This window comes from Mytilus trossulus, unplaced genomic scaffold (genome assembly GCF_036588685.1).
Source record: "Mytilus trossulus isolate FHL-02 unplaced genomic scaffold, PNRI_Mtr1.1.1.hap1 h1tg000358c__unscaffolded, whole genome shotgun sequence".
Classification (NCBI taxonomy): domain Eukaryota; kingdom Metazoa; phylum Mollusca; class Bivalvia; order Mytilida; family Mytilidae; genus Mytilus; species Mytilus trossulus.
The window spans coordinates 122,853-136,606 of NW_026963337.1; the positions used below are offsets into that span (position 1 = coordinate 122,853).

Genomic DNA, 13,754 nt, shown 5'->3' on the forward strand with positions numbered 1-13,754 from the left:
ATGTAGGATTTTGGCCTAAGAAAAAAGGTTTAGAGGAAACTTTCCGAAGAATGTCAGAAAATGGGATCATACGCCGAGAAGACTTGTATCGGATATGGAAACAAAAGGACTTCCGGGCAATTCTACCATACAAAGAGTTTATATTCAACATCCTCATCTATTTAGATATCCTGGCAGAGCAACGGAGATATGATATAACTACAGGCAGTCGGTTACCAGTAGATAGCTTCTTTGTTCCCTGTATGGTCACAGAAAGAAATAAAACCAGCTTCATGGACAAAGAATGTACACCAGAGAAAGCAATTTGTCTAGCGTTTGTTTTTAAAGGAACTGTCATACCACCAGCTTTGCCCAATCGTCTGATCAGTGCATGTCTGAGCATGTGGACTCTGAAGCAGTATGGAGGGAGAAAACTCCTCTTTTCAGGATTTATTGTAGTCTCATTTGACAAGGCACATGATGTTGTAATATGTGTGGAAGGCAACAAGATTCTTCTTTATCTAGTCCATAAAACCTCGGCTGGACTTATAGTACCAGATATTGCCACTTCAGTAAAGGAATGCTTAGTTACAACAATGGAGAGAATATCAGATTTCTATCAGTCCACAATCCATGCAACATGCAGCCAACAATCACCTTTCCATATTGAATATTCATGTTCTAAGTTGAAATGCTTCATTTGTGAGAAGGAAGCTTTGCAGACCAATGAATGGGTTTGTGACACACATAAACTTACACACAGACAAGGAAACTGGGTTGTTTGGAATCAAGATAAGGTATACAATATATACAAAGTAAGGTCAGTAAGCAAATTGCAAATAATTTAAAGGAAAAACAACAAGATAGAAAACTAAGAAGGAATGGCCCCAGTTTGGAAATTGTTTTCTCGTGTAGTTATAACAAGTAGTCGGGAATATAACTATAAAGAGTTATCTTTAACATGCATTTGTCAAATTATCATGAGATAAAGCACTACTTTGCATATTTTAACTTTTAAACAGAAAGTATGTGATTGTATAACAAGGCATGGCTGTATTTATGATCCTCGGTTTGTCTGCTCTATTGTGAATCTGTTCATGTTTTAACTCCCTATTGGTGTAGAAGTTGTCTTTTACACAAGGTGGAGATTTCCAAAACTGATAATGATTGTAAATGTGGTGTATATGTTGATAATTGAAATATCTCCTATTCTATAGATATTAACATTATTTTATGTATATATGCTTTATTTTTACAGATAAAAGAACAGTGTGAGCTACATTGTCCAGGTAAGATTCCTCTAACTTACCTTCACATACTTGAAAAGGACCAATTTACTTTTATGAATTTAAACATTCGACAAAGAACTGATTGATGGCAAATTGTCAATGGTTGTCATCACATCTGAACAAAGTTGTAAAGTTACTCATTATGGAAGTTTTCCCCCGTAAAGCCATTTTAAGTATTTTATATTAGTAGATAGATAGAAAGTCATGTTTAATAGTTAAAATATCTGCAATACATGATCTATAAATAAGTCGAAATGCTCAATTTGTCAAAAGATTCCGTATTAGGTACATCACAACATTTCCCTTGTTTTTAGCTGTCATCTAGTCGAAAACATAACAGAATCAGTGACATTTTAAAGTTAATTGAATCAGCAAGATGGTGCCTTCAAATAAAATCAGTGTACAAATTTTAAGATGAATACAGAAATAATATCTGAAAGTCTAGAAAAGTAGCAATTGACAATAAGGGGTGGTTTTTGAACAAGGAAACATTACAAACAGATTATTTCAACAATCCAACAAGTAAGTAATCTGCAAATTTTGAGCGAGATTTGCAACTAATTAGTAAAACTAATTATGTGTATAAATAAAACTAGTGTGTACCATGGTTATGTGTTAGCAAATAATAAATCTTTTGTTTTTATAATCATGTTTCAACCATTTAAGGATGTCTGCTGATCATGTTTTGGAATGTTTGTCAGATTTTCAGAATCCTCTGGACTAATCCATTTGTACGCCTTAAACAAAAAATTCCTATGAACCCCCATTTTCTTGTTATAGATCTTTTACATGCATAATTATAAGTCATTTGTAAAAGTCTTATAAAATTTTATTTATTTCTTAATAGTACTTGAGAACTTTAATTGGCCAATGATAATGCTATGAAAAGTCAAGAGAAGACATTTTCCAGCCAAAATGTCAATGGCTAATATCTCGAAACAAGCAAATCGACCCCTATATTTTTTTTGCTTTTTTGACTCCTCAATGTATTCCCTAACAATACATACTAGATTTATGAAAAGTTATTAATTTTGAAACTGAGCAGCGGACATCCTTGAGGGAAGTTAACTCGTATAGCAAAAATGTAAGACTGCAATAATAGTGACATTTTCATTTTAACTCGCCGGGCCAAAACGGGACAAGCTCATCACTTGGCGTTCGTCATCCTTCGTCGTCATTCGATAACTTTTACAAAAGACTTCTCCTCTGAAAATACTGGTCCATATAAAACCATACTTTGTCTTAATTATCCTTCGGATACTTAGTTTTAAAAAGGTGCCCATCAACCAAGATCTCCACAATGGATACACATAAAACATGGGGATAAAATGTCTGTTATAGCTTGGACCTCTGAAATCAAGGCATGTCAAGCAAATTTGACATTGGTTTAAAAATGTTCAGCGGGTCTAATTCTATCTGCCCTGAAATTTTCAGACAACCCGTTGTTGAGTTCCTACCAATGAATTAGGTATTGTTAGCAAATTTTGCAGTTCTTGGTCATTATCCAGAATAATTTAGAAATAGACATAAACAGCAAAATTGTTGAGCAAAGTGAGATGTACAAAGAAGTCAGTATCACCAAAATTGTCAATTGACCACATAAGGAGTTATTGCCCTTTAAAGTAAATTTTTCACAATTTTTCGTTAATTTTTGTAATCTTTTACAAACTCCTATCCAAACACATATCTAAACTAAACTAAACTAACAAAACTAAAGCATGTAGAGCAAATCTGATACTGTGTAAAAATGTTAATCAGGTCATGATCTATCTGGCCTGAAATTTTCAGACGCTTCAGACAACCCATTTTTTAGTTGCTGTCCCTGAAGTGGTAATTTTAAGGATGTTTTGAGTTTTGGTTATTATTTTGAGAATTATAACAGATAGAAATAAACTGTTAACAGCAGAAAGGTACAACAAAGTAATCTCTATAAATAAGTCAACGTACTTAAAGTTGTCAGTTGACCCCTTCAGGGCCCTTTCAAGTAGATTTTTCACAATTTTTTGTATTTTATCTTTTATATAAAATCATCTCTTATGAAGCTGCTTAACAAAATTAAACCAAGCTTATCCTTATGGTATATAGTTAGAAAAATGTATCCATTGACCCCGTCCATCAACCAAAATTACCGTTATGGCTTTTTACGTTATTTTGTGTTTTGTTTAGGTATAAAAGCTAAAGTTGATAGAGAGAAACAGATCAGCAAAACATAACAAAATGGATTTACAAAAGAAGAAATGTACCATGAATTCTATTGCTCTGTATAGCCTCTATTTATGTCTTTTTGTCTGTGTTTCGTCGACCAATGAATATTGATAGAATGTTTGGGTTTTATTTTTGCCGTTTTATTCATTTAGTCATCTATCCTTTGTAAACTGTACAATTTTAATGTATATCAGAAAATATAATGAACATTCTTTGGTTATTCATATCCTTTAACAAAATAGTCTATCAAGATCTTAAAGGGAAAAGATTCATGTTACTAGCAATATGTATCTTTTTTTATACAATTCTAGGTTTACAAGATAGTGCCTTAAATCAAATTCCGAGTGATGTTGAACTTCATCGATTAACATCAGGATGTGATGAAACCACAATACGAGAGTTGGCCATACATCTTGGTATGACTTTGCAAGATTGGGAAACACTAAGATCTGATAATGATCGGATTGCGATTGTAAAGTATAGAATACTGGTCAACTGGCGGGACAAATACTCGGGAAGATTTAGCAGAATAGCAAAAGCTTTAACAGATATGGACTTACCGGTCCATACACTGTGTCAGGTAACTAGTTTTGATACACTGCACATACATTATTATACATTGATGCTTTTCCCGCCATATTTTTTAAATTAACTATCTCTAAAACTTATCTTAGCTTATTGTATTCCTTAACTGATGCTCTTCGGATTTATAGTATCACAATTTAAATGGGTAACAACTTAGACATGTTAGAACAAATGTTTATTAATTGTTTAATATTTATTGTTCACGCTAAAGGTCATTTTAGTAAAGTTGTGTACAAATATTTTATGAATACAACTGTCTCCCTAAAAGCCAAATATACAATAATTGATAGTTTTAGATATTCTCTGATAATAAACATAACAAGCTATTTAATTTTGATTTACAATGTTTCGAATATATAAAAATGTTTTTTTTTCACTATTCCATCTTGTTCATTTGTTCCTACAAAATCATGTTATGCTTTTAAAATTAAGCTATATTGGAAAGATTTTGACCAATAGAGGTGTGTTCATTGAACATTGGAATGTGATTGTGAGTGCTACAGTGTGGCCTTAGTATACATATTCTTATATTAATATCATTATATATGATATGTGTATGTCAACTTAAGTAAGCCCAATTATATCTGTCTCTTGCACACATGTTTACACAAAAGCCCACATAATATCATATGAATACATTTGAATATAAAATGGTTAGCCTGAAAATTTCCAGGATAATCATTCTGGTACTCAAACCTTTGAATATAATTAAGATTGATATGCAGTTATGGTAGCCCTCCAATTTCATCTATGTTTCATTTGCACGATACATTTTCGCACTTGGGGTAGATTTTAGAACAACAACTTATTTAGTTTTAAACAAGAAATTATCATCATATTTAGGAATTTTAGTATTCCTTTCAATATTGTAAAATTTGTTAAAAGGGAGATTTAACTATGTCAATCTATTGCTGTCTTTATACACAAAGGAGAATTGTATTAAGTTGTACTGTGAAACCTGGGTAAACCGAACCCTGATAAAACCGAATTTCAGTTTAAACCGAACAATTTTCAAAGTCCCGAAAAATTTCCTTATCAATTAAAAATCTAACCTGACAAAACCGAACTCTGTCAACACCGAATTCCGAACGCTTTTTGAATGCTCGTTAGGAAATTTGTCTTAAAAAATTACCTGTCAAAATCGATCAATTGCAATCAAAACTAAAAAACATTTTTAATTATTTGCATGATTTAATAAAACAAACACAGGAAAACAGAGTATCCTCGAGGGTATTTGAGGTTAATTAACTGGTGAGTTGTTATTTCAAACTAATTAGCATGTTTGTGTCCATGTCTAAAGTGTTTTATTTTGTAAAGAAACGTTAAACTGGTCAGCTATCCCCATGGCCGATAATGACGAGGAAGGAACTTTCAGATCATTTCAATGCACGTTACTCATAATGGCCACAAAATCGTAACTGCCATTTTGTAGCTAAACTGTTAAATTAAATAATACATGTAGTTTTAAAGCTTTTCACTTGATTTAGAAGTCGTGTAACACAACAAAGTCAATGGCTTTCGATTGTCGTATTCCCATTAGAAGCCCTATATATTTGATTTGGATGCTCCCAAAGACTTCCGTTATCTATCCAGCAACGATGAAGTCCGAGAATAAACTGGACCCCAGCTGTTGTTTCACTCTATCGTGTGGCGCAGTATCAATAAACCAGATTAGTCCGAGAACTCGTGTGTACAATGACGATCTCGATTCAACTACGGAATCCTCATTTGACAGCGACTGAGAATCTGAATTAGTCAGTAAATTATAGATGAGAAAATATTCATAAAAAGCAAAATCTCTCCATGTCGGACATCTCACAACAACGAGCGTGATTGACGGAGTGACGTATGATTTATTTACAAAATTGAAGCAATATGTCTATCTTCTTCTATTTATTAAGTCTCCTTCTTCTTCTTCTTCTTCTTCTTCTTCTTCTTCTTCTTCTTCTTCTTCTCAAAATTGTTTAAATGAATATAACTTGAAAACTATCAGTGATAGATACATACAGTCTTCAGAAATGATTATAGGACAATAAAATAAATCACATGAAATATAGGGGGATGCCCTAGGGGGTCATCCCCACCCCCTTCAATTTGAGAATGTGCTATTATCTTGTAGACGGTCCAGATCCCCACCCCTTAACCATATATATTCTTGTAGGGGACAATAAAACAAATTAAATGAAATAAAAGCGAAGTCCCTGGGGAGTCACCCCCTCCCCTCTTGTTGGAAAACTTTTAAACGGTCCAGATCCCCTCCCCTAAACCATATTTATTCTTGTAGGGGACAATAAAACAAATCAAATGAAATAAAAGGGAAGTCCCTAGGGGGTCAACCCACCCCTCTTGTTTGAAAACTTGTAAACGGTCCAGATCCCCACCCCTAAACCATATATATTCTTGTAGGGGACAATGATACAAATCACATGTAATTAGATGGAAGTTCCTGGGGGTCACCCCTACCCCGTTCAATTATAGAATGTACTATTATCTTGTAAACAGTCCAGATCCCCACCCCTAAACCATATATATACTTGTAGGGGACAATAAAACAAATCAAATGAAATAAAAGGGAAGTCCCTAGGGGGTCATCCCAACCCCTCCTGTTTGAAAACTTGAAAACGGTCCAGATCCCCAACCCTAAACCATATATATTCTTGTATGGGACAATAAAACAAATCACATGAAATTAGATGGAAGTTCCTGGGGGTCACCCCCACCCCGTTCAATTTGAGAATGTACTTATATCTTGTAAACGGTACAGATCCCCACCCCTAAACCATATATTATCTTGTAGGGGACAATAAAACAAATCAAATGAAATGTAGGTAAAGTCCCTGGGGGTCACCACCACCCCCTCCTGTTTGAATACTTGTAAATGGTGGAGATCCCTACTCGTAAGCCATATATATTCTTGTATGGGACAAAAAATCAAATCAAATGAACATGGGACCATATGAATGGGGAGTTATCGGAGCTTTGTTTGGGAGACTTCGTAACAGCATCCTGTTACAATTACTTCTTCTATTTTTTTACATTTACATATAAATCAACACAAAAATAAATTGCTGTCTGTTGTGTCACCTTCAATCCCCTGTCTGTAATTGTCAAAATTATTTTGATTTCGACTTCCGTTTACCTCTATCATGTCTATAATCCAAACACCTGTGAAAACCGAACTAAACACAAAGTCCCGTGGGTGTTCGGTTTGGACAGGTTTCACTGTATATGAATATACTCCCATTACAAATTTAATAAATATAACGAGTTCATCTGTAAATTGAATGCATTTTTAAAACTATATTCTGATCTCATTTTCAAACACTTGACAGAAGATGATAACAAAATATAGTCAATGATTTTGTTGTTACTGCTCTTGGTATATAAAGATGGTGTATGGGTGATGTGTCGTTTTGGTTTGTAGATGGTGTACAAACGTATGTGTCGTCTTGGTATAGAGATGATGTATGTGTCGTCTTGGTATGTACGTGGTGTATGTGTTGTCTTGGTATGTATGTGGTGTATGTGTTGTCTTGGTATGTACATGGTGTATGTGTTGTCTTAGTATGTATATGATGTATGTCTTGTCTTGGTATGTATATGATGTATGTGTTGCCTTGGTAGGTAGATGATGTATGTCTTGTCTTGGTATGTGATGATGTATGTGTTGTCTTGGTATGTACATGGTGTATGTGTTGTCTTGGTATGTACGTGGTGTATGTGTGTACATGGTGTATGTGTTGTCTTGATATGTACATGGTGTATGTGTTGTCTTGGAATGTACGTGGTGTATGTGTTGTCTTGGTATGTACATGGTGTATGTGTTGTCTTGGTATGTACATGGTGTATGTGTTGTCTTGGTATGTACATGGTGTATGTGTCGTCTTGTTATGTATATGCGTCGTCTTCGTATGTCCATGGCGTATTTGACGTCTTAGTATGTAGATAATGTTAATGTCGTCTTGGTATATAGATAGTATATATATTGTCTTGGTATGTAGATGGTGTATGTGTTGTCTTTGTATGTATATAATGTAAATGTTATCTTGGTATTTAGATGATGTATATATTTGTTTGGTATGTACATGGTGTATGTGTTGACTTGATATGTAGATGGTGTATTTGTCGTCTGGTATATTGATGGTGTATGTATTGTCTTTGTAAGTAGAATGTGTATGTGTAATATTTGTATATAAATGGTGTATGTGTTGTCTTGGTATTTATATGGTTTACACACATATTTGTCGTCTTGGTATGTACTAGTAGTTTGTGTATGTGGCGTCTTTGAATGGAGATGGTGTATGTTTCGTCTTGGTATGTAGATTGTGTATTTGTTTTCTTGGTATGTAGATGTTTTATGTGTTGTCTTGGTATGTACATGTTGTATGTGTTGTCTTGGTATGTATATGTTGTATGTGTTGTCTTGGTATTTAGATGATGTATGTGTTGTCTTGGTATTTAGATGATGTATGTGTTGTCTTGGTATGTAGATAGTGAATATGTTTCCTTGGTATGTATATAATGTAAATATTGTCTTGGTATTTATATGATGTATATATTTGTTTGGTATGTAGATGTTGTATGTGTTGTCTTTGTATAAAGATGATGTATGAGTTGTCTTGGTATGTATATGATGTATGTGTTGTCTTGGTAGGTATGTGTTGTATGTGTCGTCTGGTATGTAGATTAATATGTGTTGTCTTGGTAGGTATATGTTGTATGTGTCGTCTGGTATGTAGATGATGTATGTGTTGTCTTGGTATGAATATGTTGTATTTGTTTTCTTGGTATTTAGATGATGTATGTACTGTCTTGGTATGTACATGGTGTATGTGTTGTCTTCGTATGTAAAAGATGTATGTGTTGTCTTGGTATGTAGATGGTGTATACATGTGTTGTCTAGGTATGTAGATGATGTAAGTGTTGTCTAGGTATGTATATAGTGTATATGTTGCTTTGATATGTAGATGATATGTGTGGCTTGGTATGCCTGTACCAAATCATTTGTTTGATGTGTTTGAGCTTTTTTATTTTGCCATTCGATCAGGGACTTTCCGATTTTAAATTCATCGGAGTTCATAATTTTTTGTTAATTTACTTTTTTCATGGTGTATGTGTTGTCATAATATTTATTTGTTGTAGGTTAAAAGAGAAAGAAGAGCAGAGACAGGTATGTATTGATGTTGAATTAGTAATAAACTTTGGCATATATAGAGATCAGAAAATGTGGTATAAGTGCCAATGAGACAACTCTCCATCCAAGACACAAGTTTGTAAAAGTAAACCATTATAGGTCAAAGTACAATCTTTAACACGGAGCATTGGCTCACATCGAACAGCAAGCTATAAAAGGTTTCAAAATTGACAAGTTTTAAACCATTCAAACGGAAACACCAACAGTCTAATCCCTGTAAAAAACGAGCATCGATAAACACTTATGAACCAAATCAACACACGACAACTACTGAACATCAGCTTTCATTCTAAGGACAGGTGCAAACAAAAGAAGCGGGTTTAAACGTTTTAATAGTTACCAATCTTTGTCATAATTTGAAACAATAGTTTAACATGATAACATCACAGCATACAACAAGACGTTAAAAAATATCAATATATCATATCTCTTGTCGTTAGAAAGAGAACATGGATAATTTGAGTTTTTGGCTAATACCTTAAATTAGTTAGAACAAATCTGATAGAGAAGAAGAGATCAACATATCAATTATTATCTATCTCCTGCTGAATTGAAAGAAAAGTCGAAGAGACCATTTTGGTGTTATTACCCCTATCAACTCTTTTTATCAATTTGTTTGCATTTGTTTAATGTCAATAATGCAATAACAGTAAACATTTTATTCAACTTGACAGTTACAATACTTACGTTTATATTGAGATACGTGAGTTGTTTCAATTTGTAATTCAGTCAATGTGCATGGTTAAATTAAAATGCATAAGTCACGAATACTTCACGTTCAACTTGATGTGAAAGGTGAAATGGGATGCAATTTTTCACAACACTCAAGTACATGTTGACTGTTACAGTATATAAGTCAGATTAAGCATATTATAAGATTTTGCTGGTCTTATTACTCATTTAAGGGTATCAGGATCGCCTAATAATTACATTAGATGTAAGTTTCATTATAATACGTTATTCTGATTGGCTAACATGTTATTCCGTAAACAATTGCATCAGACAATAACATTTATCATGCATGATGACACGAGGTCCCACAAAAAAGTGCACAGGTGAATTAAATAAAACTGAATAAAAATCGTGTTTTCATGATTTTAGCTAAAAAAATGTAATTATAAGTATTGAATACTTCTTTTTGAAACTTTATAGGGTTGTAAAAGCGTTGACCGTGCGTACATTTTTAGAATGAAGCGCTTCCGCGCTTCATACAAAATGTACTTCGGTCAACGCTTTTACCACCCAATAAATTTACAAAAAGAAGCATTCAATTCTTAAATAAAAACATCCATACATTATTCAGTCATTCATTTGATGGATCCTGCAACTATGTTATAGGTGTGTTTAAATACAAGAAAAACTTTTTTTATTATGCATTATTTATTACATTAGTTTTGCAGATAAAGGCCTGATAACTTTACACACAAAACTAAATCTATATTATTGAACATGCGATATTTAAAAAATAATATACATTAATTCGTATTAAAATTTCAGACATTCCTTTGGAATATCTAGATTGTATACCGACGGATGAGATACTAGATAAACTAGCACCCCAAATTGGTCAAGTATATTTTCAACTTGGCGCTGCTATTGGGTTGTCAATTGGAATCTTGGAAAATATTCAGAATAATAATCCCAGAGATTTAGCAGCTCAGAATAGAGAAGTATTATTCGCATGGAGAGAAGACAAAACAGTGAAACCTACAATACAAGTACTGGTACAGGCTTTAGTTAACATTGGGAGAGGAGCTCTTTGTTTACAGGAAGTTTTATCAAATGTTGATCCTAATACCCTTCGGGAATCAGAAAAAGTGAGAGATAAAGGTGCAATATCAAAGAAATTAAACAAATGTTCAATAGCTTGAAAGTGGATACCACAGAGTACAGTTACAATACTAATGCAGGAGAAAAAGAAGACTGCAGCTAAGGAGAAAACTATAAAATGCAATCCGGTCTTATTGTTTCTAAAATACCTTCACTTTTGCATTTTACTTGTTCCATATTTTCTGCGTGCAGCAGGGGACATAGGTATAGTCTTTGCCTGTCTGTTGTTCTTCCATCTGATACAACAATGCTAAGAGACTGTCTGACAGAAAGCTTTCATACAATGTTCTTTATCATTTATTTTCATATATTTGTTTTCCGTACTGTATTGTTATTTAGATTTCACAATTGAAAGCGGATTTAATAAGATTCTTTGGACATTGTAATGAAATTATTTTTTTCTTTTGGAATTGGTTTGATCAGTAAAGACAGAATTAACTCATGTTTACTGTTCCAGTGTTATGTTACTTGAATGTTTGAAAATAACTAAATTTTGATGTTTCTGTATAATCAATGGAGAAAACCATTTTCATAATTGATTCGTAAAATTCTGGAATAGTGGCAAGCTCGTGCAATATAAAACAATACTCTAAACAGTATTCATGCAATAAACCATACTGCTGGAAAATGTATGTATTCTTTAAGTGTATGTTCCCTCATATGATAATGTAGTATAATAATGCAGATACTGTTCATTTTGTTAAATAGTTTGCATATATAAACATGAACATGGACATGATTGCTTTTTCTCATTCTGGAAACATTTCATTAATTTCAGGACTGTTTGTTCAAATCTTTTGTCTTTAATATAAAGTTTGTAATTACAACTAGAAACAGGTTATGTTACTTCTTAGTTTGCCTTTTGCATCAGCAATAATAGCCAACTTTAGTAAAAGTTTCCTCTTACTGAAGCAAGGAGTATTTACTCAAGAACTTGCTAATGACCTCAATATTCAAAGAGAAGGGATATGGTGTACATGCATTTCAGCAGGAGCAAGCCAGACTAGGCCGTATATTTCTATATTTCAACAAATAGAGACCTGTTTTTTGTAGTAATCACTGATCAGAATGAAAAATAAGGAGATAGTGTGTGATTCAATGAGAAAACTATCCACCAAATGGTAAAATCATGTGAATTCAAGCAATTAAAGCAGAATGTACCGCATTCATCAAAAAGCAAAATCGATTTATTGTTAGCTAATAAAGCCCTACATGAAAAAATGTGAAACAATTCAAACTGATTTATGATCAAGCAAATAACTACTAAAAAGGTGGTTTTTACTGACCTTCACTTCCCATTAGGGTGCAACATGGTCGATCTCCTTTTTTATTTTTTTAATTGCAGAAGTGCCTATCTAAAAGGTTGTCTCCCTTTATATAGGACACCATCTATAAGTACACATAGTATTAATAATGAAATTTGTATATATATGTTCACCATAATTTTAACATATAAACAAGCTGTGTTTTTATTGTGTGATTATCATTATGTTTTATCATGTATAGTTACTCTGTATTATAAATGTATTAAAACTGTACATTTTAACAGCTTTTTTCTTTTAATACAATATCATTGATGCACCTGTATTTTAATAACAAACCCACATTTGCTTGAGGATACTTTCACCTGCTACATAGGAAAAATTGCGACATATGTTTTCATATGTTTTACATATGTTTTTCATATGTTTGAAAACATATGTAAACATATGTTTAGGCCCGACATGAAAACATATGTTTTTGATCATATGAAAAACATATGTTAAACATATGAAAAACATATGTTTATAGAATCATATGAAAAACATATGTTTTTCATATGTTTTTGATAAACATATGTTTTTCATATGTTTTCATCCCAGACCTTAACATATGTTTTCATATGTTTGTCCTAAACATATGTTTTCATATGTTCGGCCCAAACATATGTTTTCATATGTTTTTATATTGGTCCTAAATATATATTTTTTTTATGTTTTTTTTTTATTTTTCAAATGCATTTATTTTTTCATGTTCTGTATATGTATTTTTGTTTGGTTTGTTTTTAATGGTATTGAATGTTGTTGATGTTTTTCTTCATCATCTTTTTTATTCCGTCAGGAACTCATTTTGAGGGTAAATACTTCAATATACCCCAAATACTTAATTCCACAGAAAATACATGCCAAAACAGGCCAAAATCAAAACCTCTAACAAATAAAAAGCAACTGTATACATTAGCATTCCTTTATGCAGAAAAATAATTATCACAGTCAGTGCTCCATAATTTGTATTGTATATCTAGTAAAACTTTTTTTTTATTAAGTTGTTGTCTCTTCTATTTTCATATTTTTGTCTCTTAGGCATACCCCATTTCTATTGTCTATGTTCTATTTTCATTTGTTTGTCTCTTTGACATACCCCATTTCTATTTTTATATTCTATTTTCATAGTTTTGTCTCTTTGACATCATCCATTCTATGTTTGCCTCTTTGACAAATCCTAATTATATTGTCTATATTCTTTTTTCATCTCTATGACATACCAAATTTTTATTGTCTATATTATAAGGGCTTGCTGTTTCGTGTGAGCTGTTTTGAAAACCGTACTTTGACCTGTAATGGTTTACTTTTACAAATTATGACCTGGATGGCGAGTTGTTTCATTGGCCCTAATACCACATCTTCTTATAT

At 32.6% G+C, this 13,754-nt stretch overlaps 1 protein-coding gene and 1 long non-coding RNA gene across 2 annotated transcripts in view; both read left to right on the forward strand.

Annotated features, from left to right (window-relative positions):
- Positions 1-12,604, forward strand: part of LOC134701871 (uncharacterized) — a 48,856-nt gene extending 36,252 nt beyond the window's left edge. Inside the window, exons 13-17 of the mRNA XM_063562983.1 lie at positions 1-776; positions 1,238-1,268; positions 3,785-4,053; positions 9,201-9,228; positions 10,750-12,604. Coding sequence (XP_063419053.1) covers positions 1-776; positions 1,238-1,268; positions 3,785-4,053; positions 9,201-9,228; positions 10,750-11,123 — 1,478 coding nt within the window. The 3' untranslated portion in view covers positions 11,124-12,604. The remainder of the gene's footprint in view (positions 777-1,237; positions 1,269-3,784; positions 4,054-9,200; positions 9,229-10,749) is intronic.
- The window catches only part of LOC134701869 (uncharacterized), a 537,736-nt gene that overhangs the window by 75,981 nt on the left and 448,001 nt on the right, over positions 1-13,754 (forward strand). The window lies entirely within an intron of this gene.